The following is a 25,430-nucleotide window of genomic DNA, read 5'->3' as shown; positions in this document are numbered from 1 at the left end:
TTTTTTTTTTTTTTTGATGTTGAGGTGTGGCAAGACAAATTACTTTTAATTCTTTTTGGAAAAAGTAGCAGTCTTTTTTTGGTATGTGCTCTGTGCTGTGTAATCCTTTTGTAAATCCAGGAATTTTATAAGCCTTCAGTTTAAAGGAAAAAAAAAAAGGAGGAAAAAAGCCTACTTGAAAAGCCCACATTTTCAGCCAGTTCAGCTCTCTAGTGTTAATGGTTTTGATATTTTAATGCCTTTCTGAGTAGCATATAATATGTCAAATCTAGTAAATTTAATTTTGAAAAAAGTACTGTAAGTGCTCCTGATAGGTTTTGTTGATCTGCAAAAGCACTGTTAGACCTAAAATCAAAAGAATTTATGAAATTTGATTCTGTATGTTATGAAATTTCATCAAAGCAGAGGAAATTGAATGTACAATATAAGTCCATCAAGTATTTGTGGTTACACATGGTCAAAACCCCCCAGCTTCCCTGGTCTTTTGAAACTTTGACAATACCAGGATAATTCAAATAGTCTTGAAAAATTATTGATGCAAGGATGCTTATTTTTCTAGTTTTACTCAAATCTAGTCATAGTGCTCATGAAGAAAAAGTGTAATAGGAGGTCAGCCTCATAATCTCATATTCTTACTCTGGTAGGAATTCTGCGGATTTTTAACATTTCTAGAAATAACTTCCAGCTCTTCTAGTACAGTTTTCCAGTGCCTTTTCCACCTGTTTTTTATTTTGTTTTTCGAGGTATAACTTGTCTTCCAAACCATCTGAGTTTTTATAAAATGCAGATTCACCAGCTACATTTTCAAGTTGCTACAGAAAAAGGTACTTTTTTCTTCCTGAGATTACATTCATATTCTTTTTAACCTAAAAGTCTCCTTATTCCCTTCCTATATCCCAGCTGGTGCTTTTTTTAATGTGTGTACAGATTGATTCCGAGCATTTAGTTCCCCTTTTGTTTAGTTTTTGCTATCTTTTTGTTTGGTTGGTTGGTTTGTTTTGTTGTTTGGTTTTGTTTGGTTTTGTTTTTCCTAGAAGTAAGATATTCTCGTATTTTGATGAAATCTTTATGCAGGCTCAACTCAGAGAGCAGACTCCATCCTGGAACATTTGTGGCTGCCCTCAGGCAAGTTATGCATTTATTTTCTGCCAAAAAATGGTTCTTGAGGTGTGTTCAAAGTCAACTTTCAGACTGCCTCCATTCACTTCCTGTATTAGGTTGTATTTCTCTTTAGTATTGAGGTGCATTATTTTTCTTTCTTCTGTTTATTCATGTTGTAACTCTCACTGGTTCTACTTTTTCTTCATATGATGGTTTTCCTTCGTATGTTTTTTTGTCATGATACTTCTATGGTGATTAGATATTTTTCCTTATAGCCTTTGGTTTCATCTTTCCCATGTTTTTCTGGCATATTTTCAACATTTTTCTCAAGAATTTTGATATTTTTCAATTCTTCCTCTTCTTTGTTGTGATATTCTACTCTTCTTGGTATGTACAGATTGATTTTAAAAGTCATTCCCATGATCTGTTTTGTATCTCTTGTTCTAAGATAGATTGTCACATTTTGCTCTTTAAGGAGAAAGAATAGTGAAATACATCAAAATTTGACTCATACTATCTCTGTATCTGAAGAGATCTGTGTTGTTTGGAATTTTTTCTTTTGTTCTCAGTATCATCCCTCTGGATTTGCTTGTGGTGGGGGAGGAGGGCACACTTGTAATCGTTATGGTCTCTGAAGACAAATGTGAAAAGGAATCAAGGGTTTGATTTCATTATTTGGTACTCATCTTTTCTCTTACCCTCTGATTTGTATGATCTATTCTAAAATCAGAGACCATGTGCACAGTAGTGCTGGTATTTATGCAAATACAGCCTGTCAGGACCAAATGAGCTCAGTTTGCAGCATTCAAGAAAGACTAGATCATATTATTTTCTTCGTCCTCCTAGTTGCCATCACCATATTTGAGCCATCATTTGAGTTCCTCCCCATTGCTGAGTTGACACTGAATGCTGTATTGGTTTCTAATTCAGTTGTTTCTGCCACACATCAGCTTTCCTTCAAGTCTGTACCCCTTGCAAGAAAAGACAGAAATTTAAGAATTCTGTTTTCGTTATTTCTGGGCTTTTAAGGAGTCAACTGTCGCTCGGATCAGTCATTCATTTGTTTCCAGGTTGATAAGCCGTTGTTTCAGAAAGCTAGCTTACAGCTTACACTGCAGAAAGAAATATTAAGTTCCTGTTTGATGTGATTCAGGTTTTCTTTGTTAAAATTCATGCTAATAGTGTTTTAGTTGTTAGCATACACTTGTGTCATATGCTCTCCTGCTGTTTGCAAACACTGCAAAGTAAGAACGAGGATAAATCCTTCAAATACCACTGTTACTATTTCTAACTGTAAGATACTAAAGTACATTCAGTTTTACAGATACTCAACACAGATTATTATTGTTGGATGTGACTTTTCTAATCATGGCATTAAGTGAAGAAGTTCAGAGACTCAGCATAATTTGCCTTCTCTGTGACCTCCTTTTGTCTTTGAGATTTATTAGGTTCCTTGCTTTGGCTTTAAGGTCTTCATTGTGACTCATAGGTTTTGAATTTGTTTTTCTTCCCTGTAAATTCAGACTAGGCTGCATAAATTAGCTCTATAAACTCTACTTTGCTACTTGGAGAAGAAAAATGGGATGATGTGGTGTGAAATGCTATCAAAACAAACATGATCACTTTTAGATGCTTTTATTTTCCCCTCTTCAGTCCCTACTGCAAATCCCTGAAATACAGAAGGCTAGTAATGGATTCTGATCTCATCATGATCACTCTCTGCACTAATCTATAAAAGGGATAATTCTTATTCATTAAGCTCTAATCGTTGCCTCTCTTGTTATCTGTCGATTGACAGGAGACCTTATGGAAGTGGTTTTGTCCTGTTGCTGTGTTCTGTTGAGTGAAAATGGTTCAGATGATATCTCTTCCTAGAACAGGAAACCATATGCCATATTGTGATTACCAGAAGAAATCTTTTTTTGTTTGATTCCTTTATGAGCAGTGATGTAAAACTACTTTGTGCTTTAAATATTTTATAACAACAAATCATCTAGGGTTTCAATATAAGATGGGTAAGAATGGCTTAACTCATGTAGGCTGAGTTCACCTATTCCTGGTATTTTTTTCTGTAACTGCATCTGCAAATGGACACCTAGGGAGGGGAAGTGTTACTCCTTCACCAGCCCATAATCTTCCACCTTTCAGCTGTTTTCAGCTCTGGTTTTCATGAGTCTAATGTTTTCCACTAATGAATCTCTCTGTGAGGAGTGCTCAGTCATGATTAATTCAGCAATCCTAGGTCTTGCACCTCTCTTTCTATGCTTTACAGAATGAGGCTGTTAAGGAATCTACATCTGTAGTTACAGGTATATCTGGAGAGGATTGACTCGGCCCCAAACTGAGAGTATTTTATCAGATGTAAATTCTGCTGTTGTGTGCCTTCTGTTGCGGGAACATGTTGTTCTTAATCCAGAGATTGGTAAAAGCGTGCATGAAATATTTTGTTTAGTTTTTGCATGCTCTCAGATGCAAACACAAAGAAACTGAATTTCAAATCATGTAAGTTTGGCTGCATAGCGCAGACAACTCTTATGACTCATGCCTTACTGTTTTAGTAGTCTTTGTCTTTGCCAAGTTTTTGGTGTCAAAGAAGGTGAGTGCTTTTCATCTCTCCTGCTATCTAGGGTAAGATTGACCATTTGACATACTGCTGAACTTACTGAACAGAATTGCTGTTCAAAAGAGTTTACAGCTACCTTGCTTCATAGTTAATTTGTTCTTTCACAAGAACCTCTTCTGGCCTGAAGTAGATTTTTTTTTTTTTGTCTTTGTCTCTCTCTTAGCTGGGAATAGTGAATGAAATAAAACTGCCAAATCAGTCTGGCCTTGAACTTACATTTTGTCATGCACAAATTGGATTGCAATGATGGCTTTACCACCCCTGTTGAGGGGGTTTGTTCACTTCTTTAGAATACTTGCTTTCACATCTTAATCAGTGTAGTATGGAAATATGTTCTTCACAGGCAGTCAGGATTCTTAAGAGTATGGTAGTTCATTTCCCACTATGCACTACCAAAATATTGGCCTCTCTACTTAATATGCTTAAGAGCCTATTCTCTTACTGAAGCATGTATTTCTTTCAGGATAATTGGATTGATGTCTGGACCTTTTATCAGTGATGTTCTTAGGCTGTGAATGCATTTCAGCTTTCTGGGACTGGAAGTAAATAAGTAAGATTGAGCTGAGAGTAAATTTATGATCATTTGGCCTTTGAATTGGGCACTACCCTTTTGACTTGGAAGAGGTTTAAATTTGTGGAACTGGACTGTAATTACTGTAATGATAAAGGTATGTTTGGTTCTTTCTATACAGTAAACTGACACACAAATAGCTGATATGGCATGTCAGACTTAATAAGTTTTTCGGTTGGTATAAGTTTTATACTGCACATGCTTTGAGCAGAGATTCTTCTGTGGATAACTGTCACTCTGCAAATCATGCGGTTTCTGAATTAGTGAAAAATCAGAGCTCTTAATTTTTTCTGAAATTTTTTCCCAAGAAACATAAGGAATGGGCAGTTTGCATAGTGAAATGACAAGCAGTGAGGGCCACAATATGCAGGAAGAAGGGAATTTTCACTGAATATTGAAGGAAAAAAATAATTCATAAGAAGAAGGTGCCTGTAGGGGTTGCAGAATCTCTATCCTTGTAGACTTTAAAAACTCTACTGGACTATGCCCTTAGCAACCCATTGTAATTCCTGAAGGTAGCCATGATTTGAGAAGGTTGAACAGGGTGACCTCTACGAGATTTAAAACTGTAGAAACAGTAAGTATCAAGAGCATATGATTTTTGAAACCCATTGTAGTTGAAACTACATTACATTTTGATAGAAGGGATGGTGCTGTATTGAGTAGTCATATGATTCATTAGATCTTGAAGTAACTAATAAGAAATGCTCATTTCGCATGACTGTTTTGAATGAGATGATTCTGTAAGTTTTTTTCAGTCTAATATGTCGGTCATCTTTCATCAATCATTTGGAGAGAGACAAGTAGGGTTATACATGACATGGGTTATTTCCTGTGATTAAAAACTAATGGTGCAGTATTTCGCTATGTTATACTTACCCACCTGATTGCTCTGTGTGATTGGGAACTAAGTGTGAAGGTCACTTCCATGAGATTGTCCTCGAATACTGCGATGAGGGGGAGGAGGGAATAATGGCAGCTATTTGAAAATGAATACCAATTCTAAGCTGTTGTGGAGAGGGCAAGTGTCATTTCTGAATAAACAAATGAGGAAATAGTTATCTGATTACAGATAATGGAGGAGACCATTGATAGATTAGGATAACCATTTCTGATACCACTGCTGAAGAATATGTTTCAAGAATAATAAAGTGTTTAGGAAAAAATTACAACAAATATTTGTAATCTGCCTGGAAGGGAAAGGCTTGAATTCGGTCTTCGGCTAAAACCAAATATTAAGCATAAGCCCTTAACCACAATCCAAAACTGCACGCATGAAAAAAGTCTGTTAGGAAAGGTCTCTCTCATCTGTCAGAAAATTTTATATTATGTTTGACAGCTGAAAGCTGAAGCTTAGGCAAAGTGAGGTAAGAGAGTAGGTGCAACTTTGTAAGATACTTCATTACCTTGTGGTTAATTTACTGGGCATTCAAGTTATTTTGTGGGTTTTTTCATTTAGATTTAGTGGTTGTAATGCTTCTTTTTGGCTTAACCTATGAAAACTGCCTGTTTCATAGAATCATAGAATGATTTGTATTGGAAAGGACTTTAAAGATCATTGAGTTCCAAGCCTCCTGCCATGGACAGGGACACCTTCCTCTAGACCACATTGCTCGAAACCCCATCCAGACTGGCCTTAAAGACCTCCAGGGATGGGACATCCACAACTTCTCTGGTTCCAGAGAACAACCTGCTCCAGTGCCTTACCACCCTCACAGCAAAAATTTCCTCCTGATATCTAATCTAAACCTACTTTCTTTTAGTTTGAATCCGTTCCTCTTTGTCCTGTCACTACATGCTCATGTAAGAAGTCCCTTTCTGTCTCGTAGGCTCCCTTCAGGTACTGGAAGGCTGCAATTAGGTCACCCTGAAGCCTTCTTTTTAGTTAGGCTGAACAAAGGCAATTCTCTCAGCCTTTGCTTATATAAGAGGTGCTTCATCCCTCTGATCATCTTGGTGGCCTTCTCTGGACTTGCTCCAAAAGGTCCATGCCTCTCTTGTGCTGAGGACCCCAGAGCTGAACACAGTACTCTACTCCAGGTGAGGTCTCACCAGAGCAGAGTAGAGGGACAGAATCACCTCCCTTGACCTACTGGCTACACTGCATTTGATGCAGCCCAGGATACAAGTGGCTTTCTGGGCTGCAAGCACACATTGCTGGCTCGTGTCCAGCCTCTCATCCACCAGTACTCCCAGGTCTTTCTTGGCAGGGCTGCTCTTAATCTGCTCGTCCCCCAGCCTGTACTCATACTGGGAGTTGCCCCGATGCAGGAGCAGCACCTTGCATTTGGTCTTGTTAAACTGCATGAGATTCCCAGGGGCCCACTTCTTGAGCTTATTCGGGTCCCTCTGGATGGCATCTCATCCTTCAGGAATGTCAACCACACCACTCTGCTTGTTGTCATCTGCAAATTTGCTGAGAGTGCACTCGATCCCTTCATCTATGTTACGAGTAGAGATAATTTCTGTAACTGATTTTTGTTTTGTGATTCCTTTTATATGCTGTGTCACCTTCAATATGCCACATACTTGTATCAACAAAACATAACTGCATTGCAGAGTGATAGACTAGATACACTATCTTGTTAATCCTGGGGCTTTGAGTATTTGAAAGGTGGTTGGATACAGTTTTTTAGCATATTAGCTGAATGCTTTGATCGGAGTACTCAGCACTGAAATTAGATGCTGACATTATGAATGCCACTTGTCGATCTCAAAGTTGGACCAGAAGAATAATGCAAGTCATACTTTCATAGCTGTTGAATTTTCCACAACCTGTGCAGATGTCTAATCAGTCAATTAATTTACAGGGTTTTACTCACAAGCCTCAAAGTTGGAATTAAGTTTTATATTTTTTTGAAAGTTAATGTAATTTCTCCAAAAGCAGTTTTTCAGTTCTTTGGAAGATTTCAACATTGTTTTGTCCTCTGTGCTCTTTCCTCCTCTTCTGTCCCCTGGATGACTTAAATATGCTAATATTATTTGAAAGTAGTGTTTTCTCTTAGGACAAGATTACTTGCACTATGCAACCATACTCAGTTCAGTGATCTGTCATATCTGTCTTATGATCTTTGCTTGTCAAAAGAGGTCTAATGAATTACTTGAATTAAATGTATAGGTTTAAGTAGTTTTAGAAATTGCACTTATACTATCACGTTTCAAGACCAGAGCTCATATTCATATGGTGGTAACACCACTAGAATGTCATTGCCAGCTTCCTCGATGATCTTAAGCTGCTCTATATACTACAGTTTGAGCAAGAATATGAAAATAAGACTGTCCACTTGCTGAGGGTGGGTAGATTTCACACTTAATTTCACACAATGATTAAACCATAAAAATGATTATTTTAATCAATTACCTGAGGAAGTGATCAGCTGTGGTTTAGGCTTGTAGGGTTGATACCGAGTGGCGGAGACTATATTCAGACGCCATTTAATACTGAGGTCCCTGTCATGAGAACTAACAGATGGAATTATTACAAGAAAATAAATTGGCAGGTAAACTGAAATAAATTTTTTCCATACCATTAATTTGGGGAGAAACGCTTTAGGGTTTGCAGAAATTTAATAAATATGCATAAGGTGATATTTGTGTTCCACATCCTTTACATTTATACTGGCTTATTAAAGATTTAATTAAGTTTTCTGAAAAGGGAAAGGATGCAGTCTTGCAAAAAAACACAGATGACAGTGTGGGTTCACAATAATTAGGGCTTCAGGGATAAAATAAAGGTTCTCTACACTTAGTGAATATTAAGGGAATGGCTGCTTTGAAAACTTAAAAAAATGATGGTGTTTTACTTACCACATCTGTCTTATGTTTGTTTTCTAGCCCTAGACCATCAATATTTGTGACAGATTATGTACCATTTACTTTTGCAACTATGAATAGTAAACAAAAGTTGCAGAGGGTATTTTACTTTACTCTTTTTGTGCGTAAGCAATTTTTTTTTTACCAACTTCCTGCTCTTCATTATCCTGCTTCATCTTTCTTTATTGTACATCCATTTAAATCTTAAAAACAGGTATCTCTGGATTACTTTTATTAATATTTTCCTATTGAAACAGCATATCACAAAGCATTGCAAAGACTCCTGTTCTTTTAAACTCCTCTGTCTGTTTTGCTGTCAAGGTTCTAAAATCTTGACAGTGGTTAGACAAAAAATGTGGCAAACAGTAACATGTGGACCATATTAATCCACGGTCTTCATTGGTTTCTTGTATTCTATGTGCAGAAATACATAAATAAGCAAATATGTTTTGTCTGTCTTGACCTGTAGCTTCCAAACTCTTGGGGCCAAGCACTGTCTGTTATGCAGTTCTTCTACAGTACCTTGCACAATTAAATTCTGTTCCTTGATTAGGATTTCCTGTGCTCTGACTTCATAAATAACAACAATACCGAAAGAATAATTCCTTTTGCAAAATTAAGAGTGCAAATGAAACTATCAGTATTATACTTGAACGCTGGACAACATAATTTGGTCTATAAGTATCAGTGTAATATTGAAGAAATACACTGTTCTGCCATTTAAAAGGTGTATTCAATTGTGAGTTGACTACAGTTGCCATGCTTTCTGTTACAGACTTTTGAAAGTAACTTGAAAGTAACTTCTTGCTTCTTTAGGCTTTGTAGCACATATTAAAGTATACTATCAGTCATGGCAGTGTATGGCATAGCATGTGTATAGCAGAAGCTCGCATCTTTTGTGCTTATATACTCTCAATAATTTTCCAGGTCTGCTTTCCTCCTTCCTTCTATCGTTATTGGTCCCATGTTCCTTTTAGAATCACTTCTGGTGATCTTCTGGATCTCCTGTTTCTTGAAGAAGAAATGCCATGGCTTGCTGAATCTTTCTTTTTCCATTCTCTGTTCTCCAGTAAGAGTTCTGGTGGCCTTATCTGCTGTCAGTAAGTCAGTAGTACCTTATTCTGTCTTCTCATTCATTTCCATGGGAAAAATGGGTACTTTCATGTTAATGAGTGATGAAAAAGGAGAAAAGAGAAAAAGAACCTGTTAGAGGTAGCATGGACTGTGAGGAAAGATCGGCACGTAGTGGATCTGGCTCTAAGGGGTTTCTACAGTTGACTGATGAACTGAATTCTCTCCAGGACAATTTTCCTCTAAAATCTGCATTGCCTGTGGTACATAACTTTTTGCATTGATGTTTTTAAAATATACCCTTTCCTGAAACTTCTTGTATTCATTGAAATTTGCCATTTCAATTGTCTGAAGACCGCTTTACTTGCATCTTACTTCTCCACAATGGTCTGTTTAAATGCCACTTGAAAATACCAGGAGAGTAAATTTTTTTCTCCTTGGTTAACTGTGTTCTTTTGAGTGGGAACAGTTAATGTGCATCAAATACAGTATTTGTTTTTGTATAAATATGAAGTTTTATTTTAGTGTTATAGATTCTGGTAGCTTATCCTGAAGACAGAACTGTGTATATGCAAATTGACTTAGTCATGCTACAGATTATTTCTCCTACTCTCTTTTACGAGTGGCTGGTAAAAAGCCATCTGGCTCACAAACCCTGTCTGTTCTATTTTATGAAATCTTTAAATACTTGCCTTTCAGTGCTCTTATTTGTCTTTTGAAGCACACATTTACATAGTTTGACAAAGCAGTATTTTTTCCGGAAAATATTTTGTCTCTTCTCACCACAAAACATTGAATTATTGGATATTTGGCCAAAACCAGTGAGCCAAACTAACAATAAGTCAGTTAGACAATCAGATGATTTCAGTCAAGTTGGAGTTTGTATATGAAGCAACCCTTTTATGTGGTTGGTTAATATGCATCCAGTCTCAGTCCTGCATATGTAACTTCATGTGTATACATAGTGCAGAATACTTAACTATGTTATTTTTAATTTTTTTGTATTTATAGTGTCCTATATACATTTCGTAATGTTATACATTTTATAAATATTTTACTTATTGTAATTGCTTTGTTTTGCAGAGTAAATTAAATTCAGTTCAACTACATTCTTGGAGAAGGAGATAAGGACTTATGTACCAGCAAAGTAAATTGGAAAGTAATGCCTCTTGTACTTATTTTTAAATGTGATTCAGACCTAAAACTTTATAGCAAATCATGTGCTGTTCTTGTAAAAGGACAGGTTTCTGTCAAATGGAGATAAAGTGTATTCTCAGCCTTTGTGTCTGTAGGGATTAGGACAGTAATTGCATCTAATTTCTGGTGATGCTTTCTCCTCCCTCTGGTCATTGATGTATTATTTCACTGAAAATGTGTGGGGAGGACTTGAAATGTCTGCATTGGATGCCTTGAATCTGAATATAATTCCTATTATTTTACATTTCATCTCTCATTGTCAGAATGAGAGTTTTTCTTCATTGTTTTCTTCTAAATATAGAAGATACACTAATTGTGTAAGTTGAGAATTTTATTTAGGGATGTACCCACACATAATGCAGGGGGAAGGAAATTTTGACACGGTTATTAGTTCTGTCGGAAATGTATTTTTTTAAATGTCCTGTTCATGAAATATGAAATCCTGACTCCCTAGAACAACATGAAGTGTAAATTGTACCAGACTAAAATGAGCTAATGGAACGAGCTAATAAGTAGTATATACTTTTTCTCTGGCATGGTTTTAGGACTGCAAGAAGTTTCTGTGATGAAAACCTCCCTGATTGACTATAAGGTGGTGCAACCAATGTCAATGTTCCTGATTGGCATTTTTCCTTGTGATGAGGTGATTTACTGTTTGTTCTAGCGTGTTCAGTGAATATTCACCAATTTTGTTGCCAAGCATATTGATGAGCTTTGCACTTGTTTATTCCTTATAATTGGTTTCAGGCCTATCTTCCTCTGAATAGCACTTACTGTTTATCTATCAAGACATCCACCTTCTTACTCTGCTTTAGGGAACGGGAAGATTTTTTCTCACTTATCTTTCACTATTTAGTTAACTCACATCTTTGGTCATCTTTATAACTGAGTTGGTAGCGTTAAATTGGCAAACAAATAGATCAGGATCATTCTATGCTTTTTGGTCAGTTACTGTTTCAGCTTTCCTGGGTTTTCCTTCTAGTGGCAACTATGTTAGCTTAAATCATTGCACTACTGTACAAAATCGCAGTTGCAATATTTCAACTGGCAACCTTCCTTATTTCTTTAGCAAATGTAGCATTTGTGGGGGAACTGGGGAAGTGGCTGTCTTAAGGTTGAGTGGGAGAAAGTGCAGTACTGGAGACCTTCACATTCATAAAGGTAAACTTTTTTGTTTGGTTGTGGGGGGTTTTCTGTGTTTGTTTTTTTTTTTTTCATTGTTGTTTTGGTTTGGGTTTGTTTTGGTTTGGTTTTTGTTTGTTTTGGGGTTTTTTGTTTGTTTTTTTGGTGGAAAATCTGCAGTTGTTTTTAATCCTGATAGCTCTTATATCTGCCAAGTCTGGAATTATAATATTTTTTTAGTGAGAATAGTAATAATATTCTACATAATATTTATTTCTTTTCTACTGTATTTGTACATTGGAGTTTTAATCCTGTGGGTGCTTGGGTTAATGGGTAAAGCATAAAGAACATCGGGAATTTTAAGGAAGAAGCGCAATTTTTATCTGTGGTAGGTAGGTAGGAGATGTTTCAGTCCCTTTGGTAGTAATAATAACTTTTTCCACTCTAAATATTAACGGTTTTGTCTGCAACTTTTTGATTATAATTTTTAAAATTCTTAATTTTTACATTAGTTTGTGCATAGTTAGGTATCGTACTTCAGAAAGTACTTGACTGTCTTGTCACAAGATAGAAAGTGTTTATTGCTTATCATCACCACATCTTTCCTCTGACATTAGGCTTTGAATTCACTTGTTGTGAAGAGGCAGGTGAGAAATTTAATTCTGTTTTTTAGTTTCCCAGTGTCCTAATAAGGAAGATGACCTTTTGTATTAATATAAAGGTGTCAATAAAGAATAGGTACTTGAGAATCCTCTCATTCATATCAAAAGAACCAAATCTGTGACATCTGCCTATGTGTGGGTTTTTTGTTTGTTTGTTTGATTTAGTGTTTGTTTTTGTGGGGTTTTATTTATTTACTTTTTTGTTTGTTTGTTTCTTTGTGGTTTTTGCTTTTAATGTTTTGGAAGATGAAGCAGCCAGAGTGCTCATCATATCTAGAACATTTTTCAACTAGATGCTTTGTGTTCTTTAGATCAAATTAATTGGTTGTTCTTTGCTTGTTTGGAGTAACTTGGGAATAAGAACTCTGCTGATTTGTTGATTTTATTTTTTTTTGTTGTTGTTGATTTTTTTTTTTAAGGTCAGTCAACTTCCTCTAAAATTCTTTTCTCATTTTAAGTTGTCTCTTATGTAATAAAAAAGAAATACCGTTATATTCTTTGATGGAGCAATTAAAAAAAATCATTAAAGGGATTCTGTTGAAATTATTTAGGTGTGCTTCATTGATGTCTCGGTGTTTTCCTGTACAAGCAGTTATATTTCTGATTACCAAACAGTACTTATGTGTCCTTAGAACAATCTAATTTCTGTCCCATCATTCCAATATGTTTTCACTCATGAAACCAAATTGCCTCTGATTTGTATTGTATTTTCTATGCATTTTACATTTTAAATGGTTGTTGAATTGATTTGTCCTTAGTCTTCATTTTTTTAACAGGATGCAACTACCCCTTCCCCGTTGTTCTTTCAAATCTAATTCACTGAAAAGTTTTGATGCATTCCACAGCCTTTTGTAAGATTTTTTTTTTTTTTAATAAAACTTCTTTTCATTGTAGCAGTTTAGTCATCTGTTCTGTACTTCCACTGATTGGAAATGCTGCATCTGATTTTAACCTGTTGTTTGAAATAACTTAGAAAATTGAAGAAGAGTTTACTGTTAAGTAATGTCTTTTCATGCACATCCTTTAAATATCATGCTTTTCATCTAGTGTTCTGAAATTGAAAATGTTTTGAGGAAGGGCTGAGAAAGCTGGGACTGTTTATTCTAGGAAAGAGCAGGCTCAGAAGGAGTTTTATCAATGTAAATAAATACCTGGAGCGTAAAGTGTTAAGACTCATTGGTGCCCGGTGAGTGACTAGACTGGGGGCTGTGGGCACAAAACACTTCTATACTGAGAAGATGACGACCAAGCATTGGCAGGACTTGCCCAGGAAGGTTGTAAATTCTCCCTTTTTGGAAACACTCAAAAGCTGGCTGGACATGGTCCTGGGCCACTGGTTTAAGGTGGCTCTACTTGGTCAGGGGTTAGACTAGGTGACCTCCAGAGCTCCCTTCCAACTTTAGCCATTTTGTGGTACTGTGAAATTGGTCTGGTGTTGGAAATGGAACCTTCAACAGGACTAGATAAGAAATGCAGACTGTTTTCTTCATATTCAGACTTGGTCAGAATTCTCATTGTCCGTACGGTATCCCAAAGAAGGTGAAAATTCAAGGTAAAGTTGACTTCTTTATTTTCTTTCAATCTTTCTCTTATGAATATAGAAATTATTACAGGGCAAATTATTCTGTATGTGAAGTACATAGAATTAACTTGAAGTATCTGCTTAAAAATCATAAACTTGCGCTCTGGAAGGTATGGCTGTGTCCAATTCCCAGTAATCTGAAGGTTCTGAATATTGAAAAAAATATACTGTCATTTAGAATTTGAAGTTTGATCATTTTAATGAATTGAAATATATGTGCAGAGTGATGTTAGTTTTTTAACTTTTTGTGCATAATTTTAATATTTAGATAAAGATTTTTTCCCAATTTTAATCAAGAACTTTGGCAACGTTTTTGCTAGGTCACCCTGAAATGTTTTCCACTGAGAATAAATGAACCTTTTTTAGCCTTTGTGTATAACAAGTACTCTTGGAATCATCCTCGTTGCCCTATATTATGCTCTCCTGAGACTGATATCCTTCCAGTGTTAAGGTGACCTAAGCAAAATGTGCTTTGAGGTTTAGCTGGTGCTTTTGTTGTTGTCTTTTCTCTAATTGATAATTTATCCTTTTGATATTTCTCATTATGTTTTTAATTACTTCCACACTTCCAAAAAAAATAAAAATAAAACAATAAGGGAAAAGCCTATAGTTGTATAAAGCATCTTACCTAGGCTAATTTCTATAGAATTTAAATGGTTTAACTTGTGTTTATTTAACGCAGTACAGTAGGGATTATGTTTCCTAAAGGAATTTGTATGCTTGTTTACAGTACTAGAGTTCTACTCTGTAATTCATAATGTTGACTTACAGACTTTATTTAAATTAGATGAACTTTATTTTTTAATGAATGTAAGTTATCATAAAGCTTGTGACAAAGTGTGAAAATTTTAAAAAGTATAAGTTAAAAACAGGATGAATTTCTTGTATTTTGAAATAAATTGTCAATTTTTGATTGTATTCCATGGCAATTGAATATCTTTGTAAAATCAGCTGGACAACATACATCTGTGTAAGCCATTATGCAGGTTACTTTCTATCTTGCATTTTCTGCTGGGGAAAAATATTAATATTAATACTTTCTTGTACAATGTTCAGAAAATGACAGCTTTGTATAATAAGAAATCAACCAGATTTTTCTGAAACTGCTAATAGAGCAACTTATAGGCTAAAATTGGAAAAAAAGAAACAAAACAAACCTCAGTACTATTAGTTCTCTGTTCATTTATCTACTCAGCCTTAGAAGGACGTTTTTAGGCTTAGTGCCACAAAATGTAGGCTATTTTACATAAAGATGAAAATCGGTGTCTGATTCCAAAAAGCGAATCCTCAGTCACAGGTAAATGACTTTGAGTCAATGGAGCATAATATCAAGTCAGTCATACTGTGCCAGCTTACATGGCTTCTCAGTTATGTTCAGGCAATGGCTTTTTGTAAATAAATAAATAATCTGAAAGGGAAATAAGTATCCAAACAGATTTCTGTATGTCTTACTGGTTAGTAATATTTGCATTAACTCATGCTCTTCTTTTGTTGAAGAGGAGAGAACAGAGAGGAAAAGATTTGCAGTACTGATACAGCCATTCTCAATGGAATTAGTTTATGACCTTATGAGTTACAGAACAGTTTGTACTGTGCTTCTGATGCCTTCAGAATTTGATGTAAATGCTCTTAATTTCTGCTGCAGAAAAATATGGTGCTCACTGGAATATTCAGATACTTAATCCTGGACTTCTCCATTGAACCTAGGGTTGTGAGTCATGAAATTAGAGATTGCAACTTTGAGATGACTCATGGTTTATATTCTTGTTTAAAGACAAGTTCAAAAGAGGGAATAAATATTTTTGATGAAGCTGCTGATGCTGCATGCTTTAATTTGAAGAAGAATAAACTTTGATAAAAGTGATTTTTTTTTTTTCTGGGTTTCAGAATAGCCTAGGAACTTTTAGAGAAAAGAGTGAAGACCTAGACAGATTAAAGAAATTGCCTTTCTTTTAGCACTTTCAAGTCCATGAGCTATGTGAAATCTTCTTTAGAAGGCTTGTGCAGGAAAGTAGCCATCTAGCCCACTTTAGTGTGTAGGAAATGTTATATGAAATTACCTGAGTATTTGTTGAGTTTTACAAACGATAAAACTGGTTTTGATGTGTTCAAGGATACTGGTGTGTTGGTAGTGTAAATGACATTTATATGCAGGCTTCAGGTGAACAAGGAACAACAGAGGAATGTATGCCTGTAAGAACACTTTTAATGTTAATTCCATTAATGTAATGCTGTCAGTAATTACATATCCGTGAATGTTTATCAGACACATTTTTAGAAGAGTTAACTATTCTTACTACATACTGCTGAAATGTGTTTATTAGTTCAGTTAGTTTCTCTGTACTATTATTCTTAGTGGAACTAAAGACTAAAAAGGAGACTGTTAAAATAAATTGGAATTTAAGCTACATATGTCAGATTGAGAAATTTATGAGATACTTTACATGCCTTATCAGTGCAACCTTGTGTTTTTTGTTGTTTGTTTTTACAATGAGTGTTGTCCTGAAATAATGGCTTACAAAGCTAGCAGTTTTGGGTATTTGAGGCACCTTAGTGAACAAAGCAGAATTTTCATCAACTCTGATTTGATCGGCATTATTTGGTTTTGGTAAGATACACATAAAGGAAACATGGAAGGCAAACCTTCTCATTTGTTTTTTTATTTTATTTGCAACACCATAATTTCAGAAACACTCAAAATCTGTAGGTAACTGATCTCTACTAGCAAATATAGTATCAAATCATTAATTAGCAACTCCTTGATTCACAGTTTCTGTAGTGAAAGAAATAAAATTTGAGCTACTGAATTGAATTTGAATTTTTCATCAGGAAAGGGGAATGGCTTGGTAATAACCAGTGCCTCAGCCTTATTAGTAGTCAACAGTAGTTTGAGTCCCTGGCTAATTTATTTGAAGACTTTTCCTAGTATAGGTATCTGATCTTAAAACTCTTGACCCTGCCTTTCCAGAGCAGAGGTCTTGGTATTCCATGTTCACATACTGAGCAGTATTCAGGACCCTCTTATATCAGCGAGACCTGAAACTTCTTCTGAAGCTTGACAGAAGCGAAGTGGTAGAGCTGGTGTGTCTCAAGTGAAAGCAGGCTAGTTTGAACAGCGAAGCATTGAGTAATATCATTGGGACTGTGTTCTTTTATTTTTTTTAATAGCCCCTTATGCCTTAAGAGCTACCTGTGTGAAGTTGTTCTGACTGAAGGCAAAGTAAATGAAAGGGGATCTGAAGAAGAAAACTAATTCAAAATACATTTTCAGTAATGTAAACCTGTCAACAATATGTTTATATGATACAGAAATCTGATAAAACTTTCTTGAGAACCAAGGAGTATCTTCTCTTTGCCATACTCCAGCTATTTTTCTATGATTTTGTGTTTCACAGATCAACAAATCTGAATGAACAGTATTTAATTTTTATTTATTTATTTTTTTAAATAGGAGATTTGTCTTGAAAATGTCAGGGACATCCATTGGATAGACACAGCAAGCAGCATTTATGAAAATTTGAATGGTGTTTTGTGTTATTTGGTGCCCCCTGTCCCCAACAAGACAGTTTTATTTAGGCCAAAAGAAATTTAGAAAATTTGGCCAAGGAAGATTAACAGTTAATGAGACAAAAATGTGTGGATACAGGGTGGTTCTTATTGTTGTTTATGCATTGTCTTGTAGGCACTGTGTCTTGGGAGAATGAATAGATAAAGCTGTGTTTTGAGTAGCTAATCTGCTGGTCACAGAGTATGAAAGGGAAGGCTCGTAGATGACAAGCTCTGTTAGGTTAAGAAGCAGAGAGGAGATATAGGGGATCTCTGGGAAGCAATCCCTAATGGGGAATTACTTCAGGTGTAGATGCCAGAAGCTTGGCCTGCCAGCATCTTCTGTTTCATAACTTGTCACAGTTTGCCTATGTTTTTGACAGCAGCAAAGATAATTTTCATAGGTGATTGCTTTATGGGAAAATCCCATTTTCTAAAAAACGAACAGCTTTTCTTGTTCGGTAAGAAAATTCCTGGATTTTCACTTGTTACAAGATAGTGTAGTAACAACAAGGAGTATTATAGTTCTGTTTGCTTTACAAAAATTAGCATTCATATTGTTTCCACACATAGATCATGAATGTTCTTTTATTCTGCTTGAGGCACCAGACACTGAAAATGCATAAATGATATATGTCTGCCTCTTCACCTATTGATTTAAAAGTTCTCTATATTTTTATCAGTAGACTGTTATCTCTTGACTCTGTTGTAGTTATTTGTAACATCAAACCTAGAGTTTTCTTCATACAGGAAGAATTTCCCTTTTCATATTTGTTGTCTGTTTGGGGTTTTTTTCCTAGTGTTTCAGCTAAAACAGTTCCATTGAGTTACTGGTATAAGTACTCAGAGGAATTCTGCAAACCAGTAGGTTTAAACAAATGTAGGGTCTTTACTTGTATAGACTGTGTGAAGGAGCAGAAAATTAGCCACTAGAGGAAAAATGGGATAGTTCCTCGTTTTCTGGATATTTTGTTCATCGCAAGATGTGTTTTGTCAGATTTAGCCATTCTCTCCTATTTCCAGATTTTCTCTGGCAGAAAACTTTTCCCCAGGTGGTGGAAAGAGGTTGAGTTAATAGAATTTGTGTAAATGTCTAAAATCCTAATGGGAATTCACTTTGGTAACAGTTTTAGGTATGGTTTGTATAGCTGGATGGTAAATGATAGAAGAAAACTACTGGAAAACATATTCAGTTTCAGTATCTTCATGGCAAGAACAATTTGGGATAGACCATTGTCTTTTCTAACAATGCTTTGCTGGATATTAATGGATTATTTTTATTAGGGTAATATGGAAAACTATCCCTTTTGGCTTTAAATGTTTTCTGTCAATTTTTTTTGAATTTTCACCACTCTCTTTTACACAGGAGAAATTTTTTGACTGAGGTAGAGCTCATACTTTGGTTCAACAGTGTTTTTTTCTTTTTTATACACTTTTATCTGAGAAATATTTTCTTACAAAAATATCAGTTACAATTTGAATTATGAAATCATTAAGGTTGTTCTGCTGCTTCAGCATGTTTAAAACATGCTCCCCACCCCTTTTAACAGACTGACCAATTTCTGAGTGTAGTGTCATAAAAGTATGTGCCTTTTTGATCCAAAGCTAAAGTACACAGTTGGAATTTTGAAATGTGCCATATTTACTTAAGACAGATACTGAGCTTGAAAATCAAATGCATGGCTAAAATAGAAACTTATTTAAGAGTAGATTTATTTCTTAGATTTCATTATTAAATGAAAAGAGGAAAAAGTTTCTAACTTAGTAGCATATATTGTGAAAATATTTTGTAAATGACAAAAACAATATCAGGCCTTCATCTCTCTCTAAAGAGTTACAAATCAGAAAGACTTTACTGTGAATTCTAGAGCTATCAGTTCCAAGTTCTCTTCTATCAATTATTCTGCAGAAGAAGTCTTTCTGGAATAAAGCGTAGGAAAAAATCGGTAGGATATCGAAGTGCAGTCAGTTACTTAAGAAAAGGGTAACCTAAAGCAGAATGTTTTATGACGTAAGCAATTATCTGCAATCTATTCAATAACTTTATATTTGAAAAGAGTAGATTGCTTCAGAATGCAATGAAGTATGTAAATTGTACCTGATGACTACATTCCTGAAACACTAGCTTGATTACCTAGTATAGTAAACAGGTTAGTTTAGTTACTAGCTTTTTACCTAGTGCATTTAGAAAAAAAAAACAAAACAAAAAACAACAAAAGATGGTTGAGAACATTATGGTGAACTTCAGAATATTGCATAAGAGCTCTGTAAAGGTGACATTGCGCATGGTTGGATCTGAAAGAATCAAGGCAATTTTTTTATTGGCAACAAGCTTCCAAGTAAAACTTGGTTTGGGAATTCTCTGAGTAAGAGTCTTCCAATATAACTGTTTCTTTTTTAGAAACAAATTGTGTAGCACTAATAGAGCTGGATTTTTTCCTCTCCTGTTTTGTTTTGTGTTTTTTCTGTCAAGATCATGCTTTTGCTTTCATACCCTTAATGCTATTTCATGGGTTTCTTTTCTCTGAATAAGGCCTGTTCTGAAAAGTCTTTGGTTTTCTGTACCAAGTAGGTTATTGTACATCATTCCTGTGCTAATATAGAAGTCGTGTCTTTTTATTAGTTCTCTTTGGTTTATCTTTTTGCTGCAGTTATTAAAGCTTTTGGATATACTAGTTCACATCCTTTTAGCTCCTTATGTTTTATTGCACATTACCAGCTGCAGTACCTGATGCAAAACTAGTGAATCTTTTGAAATGACCAAAGATTTAATTCAGACACTGCTAATTCAAGGAAGATTTACATATGTCTTTTAGCAGAAGAAAAATTATGGTATTAATTGATTAATTTATATAAACAGAGTTGTAATCTCTCTTTCACATTTGTGATAACAAATATCAGCTAAACTGTGAGAAAAGGAATGAAACCCTAAAGGATATTTTTTAAAGGCTTTATAACGTCAAGTAAATGCGGCTCTCAGAATTGTTCATGATTTACACTGATCAAAACTTTTGGACTCAAGCCTTCTGATGACCTGTGCCTGATAATTTTTAAGATGAAAGGTCTTACAGGCAAAATGTAATTTTTCTTGATCCTTGCAGTTCACTCCTTCCTTCCCCTCATACATCTATCTCTGCTCTTATTTATAGCATTACTGATTTGTCAAAATGTTACTAGATGACCTAATTTTTCTATTTCATTCCTTTTTTTTAAAGAAAGTCCTAGAAAAACCACCTTGTCTCCTTTCTCAGTTTTTCTTACACAGTATTTGAGTTTTATCCTTACCTTGTCTCTCATTGTATTCTCTTTTCTCAGTGTCTTCATTTCAATATGTTTTTTAAGCTAGTTTATTCTTCCCCTCCACAGTGGAGCCTCATCAGTTCATAAACCCTTTCACTAATTTGTGTATTTTAACAGAGGTCTGAGAACTTCAAATTTTCCAAACTTAGTTTCCCTGTTGTTTGGTGCCCTTTCTTCACTTTCTGTCTGTCTGCCCCCTCTCTGTCCTTCCCACCTTCTTTCATTGTTCAGCTTCTGACTTGTAATATTCCAGTTTTCTCCACACTTTTTTGAATTCTTATTTGATATAGGCAGCTTCCACAGGGTCTGTGAAGAGGGAACAGAGGATATAAAACAAGATAGATTGATACATTGATCCTGATACAATGTATGTAGCAATCAACCTAGAGTACTGTCATTGAGACTTCACTGAAACTGGGTAATTTAGGAAATGAAACAATTTCTGCTGAGCATGTGTGACATCAGGCTTACTTTATTAAAAAAAAAATTCTAAATAGATTTTTATAAGAATACTTTGATAAATAAGACTGTCTTCTAATATGTCTCATAGCTTCCTTTAAATCATTCATGTCATGGAATGCTTTCAAGCAAAAGCAACACACAGGCAGGGATTTTTTTTCTTACACAATGGTAGTTCAGTCAAAATATTTTGCGGTCCTTAATCTTGGAAACAGCTCAAAATGTTGATCCCATAAAAGAATTTACCTAGATGGGTTTATATGATAGTGCAGTCCTGTCTGTAGCAAAATATAAAACTTGTATTAATTTAAATTCAATATGATACATGTTTGTAGGAAATTCTGAATATAGTAACTATTTCTCTCTCTGTAGGTACAATTTTCTTTCATCTTTATATTTGAGTGACTGACAATATCTTGCTCTCATTTTTACTAAATAGAATAAATATAACATAATGCTGCGTTTTCTGAAGCTTCAATTTTTTTAAGTGGAAGTTAAATGATTGCTGTACTGGAACTTGTATTAAGGCAGTCAACCTTACTCTACTCCTTTGCCTTTGGTAGCAGCCTGTTTGATTTCATTTTATGGATCCTTTTTGTTTAAGACCACATTGAGTTATTTTTTTAAATACTTCAAATTTCCCTGTCTACATGAAAGACTAAATTGTGCTATAAGCTAACTTTTGCTATATACATATAACCCGTACCTATAACCATATAACTATATAACCTCTGGCTTAAGTCCATATAAGCTCTGAGGGTGAAAAGGCAGAATATAGGTACAAAGCACTTAAACTTTAAGCTTAAACATTTCTCATCCTTGTCCTCAATTACAGAATCTTTTGGCTGAGAAGGTGGAACAGCTGATGGAGTGGAGCTCAAGGCGTTCAGTCATCCGCATGAATGGAGACAAATTCCGAAGGTTTGTGAAGGCTCCACCTCGTAACTACTCTGTGATAGTGATGTTCACTGCTCTTCAGCCACAGCGACAGTGCTCTGTTTGCAGGTAATTTATACCTTACTGAACTTTCTCATCTTCCTCACCAGCCTTCAAGTGAACGCTTGAATCAATGTGCAATACACTGAGTAGGGTTGTTCTTTGCATGGGATAGATGCACACTATTCAACAGGCTCAGGTGCTTGTTACAGCATCTTTTCAACTGTCATTTAATCTAGATGTCAGATTTTAGGATTCTGCCAAGTTTTTATTTCTTTTTTGAATTACAGTTGAATAAAATGTACACAACTAAGGAAGACTTTCTCTTTAAGAAATCAACTTTATTTTATTATAGTTGACCATGATCTTTCCAAAGACATTGTGTGACAGAAGTGGTTCATTACCATATAATAATGGCACTTCACTGATTTCTTCAGTAAGAGATGTCGAAGGCTCTGATGCAGATGTGACTTACCCTGTGATTTCACAGCTTTGGACAGTTCTTACATGCAAGCACATTGTTCCACAAAGACATGCTTATTGTGGATTACTTTCTGGCACTGCACTCTGATATGTTCTGGTGTCTCCATTTAGAATATGTATTAGAGTGGCTCTGGTATTCCTCTAAGTTCAAGACCTTTTTGTGCAAGTTCCTAGCTCAATAAATTAATCCAAAAATTACTAATGATAGACAGGCAAATAAGGCCAAGGGACTGAAAGGTAGTCATGCACTTAATTACCTTACTGAATCAGAAACTGTGCTAATAAAACCTTCTTCAGCCAAAATACGCATTAGAAATTATTGTGTCTAGAAATAGATTGGGTTATTGTGCAGGGAGCTCTAAACAGTGTTTAAATAGGCAGTAAAATACTCTGTAGAACTATGAAATATGCAAGCTGTATATTAAGAAATATTATTTCTTGGTTTTAAACAGGTGCATTTTAATCTATATACAGAGTTGGTAAACATAGCAACTTGTTAGATTTCTGATGTGTTGAAATGGGACATTTACAACAGAAACTTCAACTCGTGTATCTGTAGTTGTATATGGGTTTTATTGGATTTTTGTTATAGATTAATTTTCCGTCATTGAAGTCTGTTGGTCAGTTTTGAGGGAGAGTGTATAAATTGCCTTTCCATGAGTTCAGTCTCCACATATGAACTGTGAAGGTGAAGGATTAGGTATAGAAGCTTTCCAATATTCTTAAGTCAAATGAATTTTTAGTTCAGCACTTTGGTTGCTGTTGTTTCTTCTTTGTGTTGCCAGGGTTCAACTTTAGGAGAGGAAATAGGAGTCGAAAGTTTACCATATTGTTTTAAACCATTCCTTATTTTCTTACCCAGTGGATAAAGCTACAGGAGATGCACCAAGTTCAGCTTTATAAGGGTCATTGTATTTGTCATTATAACGGCCAGAGCAAATTCTTTCCCTGTGCTATGTACAGGTCTTTTATAGGGCATGTGAAAACAACATAAATACTGATTTTTTTTAAGGAAATTAGGTTTGCTTGCAAGTGTGTACTGTTTACTGTACTGAAAAAGAGCTTGTAAATTTTGTCTTGTAAAAGGCCAGACTAGACATCTATGTACAGAAGCAACCGAAAATCTTTAAGCATAAAATGAAGGAAAAATCAGCATACTACATTCAGTTGGGCTTGTTTAAATAAATGTGAAATTGCAATCCACTTGTTCATGGGAAATAAAAGGAATTTAGTGAGGTTGATCATGCTGCACGTAAGACCATTATCAGGAAAATCGACATTTTCAAATCAATTCCTAATTAATGGACAGGAGCACTGAAAGTATATAGAGAACTGAAATGCGTGCATTACTTGATTGTTAGCTATTCACTAGCCACTTTGCCTAAAGGAAAAATAGATTTTTTTAACTTAATCTGTAATGTTCTGTGAAGATGCTTTTGTGCAAAATTTAAGTTAACTGCTACTTGTCAAAATATTTTCAGAGCAATTGTATACAAAAAAAAAATCATTGTCATATTTCAGATGTGAAAAAGCACATAGACTGAAATCTTTGACTTTGAATAACTTTGTCACAAGAATTAGAACTTTTTTTTTCCCCCTAAAAATTGAGCCTTGTTAGTTTATGCATCACAGGCCTATCTACAAAAAAAAAAAGTTTTTGTTGTTTCCTTTTGGTGCTTAGATTTGAAATTTCTGTGTTTTGTCTCTTCTAAATGTCCAGTTAATAAAGAACATGTGCGTAGTATTTTCAAAAGGTGAAAAAAAATATTTGTGTGTGGCTGTTGAATAGAGCTATGTCAAATTCTAAGCATGAAAAACACAGTATTATACATAAAAAATAAAAAGACCAGTAAATAACAAGCTAAAAATACCAAGAGTAGGAAATGTGGTCCTTCTCTGGAGAAGAGCAGTGAGAGCTAATGGTTATTAGAACAAGCCATTGTAGATGAGCACATTTGAGGCCAGAAGAGATCATTTGTGTCCTATCTTGTTAAAAAAACCCCTATATCCTTTGTGTATCTGATTTTGTACTTGGTTATATTTAGAATGTTTGTAGTTTAGAGGAGCCCCTGCTTATAGTAAAATCAGTATGACTGTTCTGGCTGGTGTTTTGAACGATTGTGGCCTCACAGATGGAGAGGTAGCTTCCTGCATTTGAAAGGTTAGTGTCACTTTTGGAATTCCTTCCAAGTGAATGCAAAGTCAGTTTGGTGATCTATGTTCTCCACTGGACAAAGGACTATCATGCCTGTCCATTGCTGAGAAGTGCTGTAGCTTGGACATTGTCTAGAAGGCATGAAGGAAGGATTCTCCCTTCTGCAACCTCCTACCCTTTTTAATGCTGGAAAAGTTCCAGATTTTGAATGGAACTTGGTTGAGTTCACCTATCCATATATCAAGGACGTACATGTGAAAAGCTGACCAAATATGTCTCAGAGAATGTAATTTTCTTTGTGCAGCAAGGAAGACATTATATCATCAATCACATAAATCACATGATTTGTGAAGGTATATGGAAATCATATCAACTTACTTTTAAAATACCACTTACAAAGAAGTCCTTGGGACTCTAGATATTTGGATAAAGGTTTGGTATTGACAAAAAATAAAGTTTCAGTCAATCTTGTCTGAATCAATCTAGTCCTAACACATGAAGGCGTCTGAAAACCAGCAGTTCTGTATACATGTTAGTAGAACCTCTAGTCATGCCTCTAGATTTTTTTTTTTTTTGAGGAAATTCAGTATTTATCCTAAAGCAGAATTTATAGTGAAGATTTTACATATAACAAGTTTAAACAACAAACAAGTTTCAATGTACTGATCCAAAAGAGTATTGAAAGCTGTCTGATGCCTTCACAATTGTGTTAGTGGTAGCATAAATGTCAGTTTTTCTGTTGACACAATTATTTAAGTTCAATATGACATAGCTGGTGTTGGGAGATGAATTAACAATAACACATTAGA

The 25,430-nt window shown here is 35.1% G+C and overlaps 1 protein-coding gene across 4 annotated transcripts in view; it reads left to right on the top strand.

Moving 5' to 3' along the window:
- Positions 1 to 25,430, top strand: part of TUSC3 (tumor suppressor candidate 3) — a 106,628-nt gene that overhangs the window by 11,799 nt on the left and 69,399 nt on the right. For all 4 annotated transcript variants that reach the window (XR_001873275.1, XM_017805751.1, XM_017805769.1 and 1 more), the window contains exon 2: positions 21,883 to 22,052. Coding sequence is in view for 3 of the 4 variants with exons in the window: in XM_017805751.1 (XP_017661240.1) it covers positions 21,883 to 22,052 (170 nt within the window). In the remaining variant the exon portion in view is untranslated. The remainder of the gene's footprint in view (positions 1 to 21,882; positions 22,053 to 25,430) is intronic.

This window comes from Lepidothrix coronata, unplaced genomic scaffold, assembly GCF_001604755.1.
Source record: "Lepidothrix coronata isolate B3197 unplaced genomic scaffold, Lepidothrix_coronata-1.0 Scaffold0, whole genome shotgun sequence".
NCBI lineage: Eukaryota > Metazoa > Chordata > Aves > Passeriformes > Pipridae > Lepidothrix > Lepidothrix coronata.
Note: the sequence above shows the minus strand (reverse complement) of the source record. Positions and strands in the feature narration are given on the sequence as shown.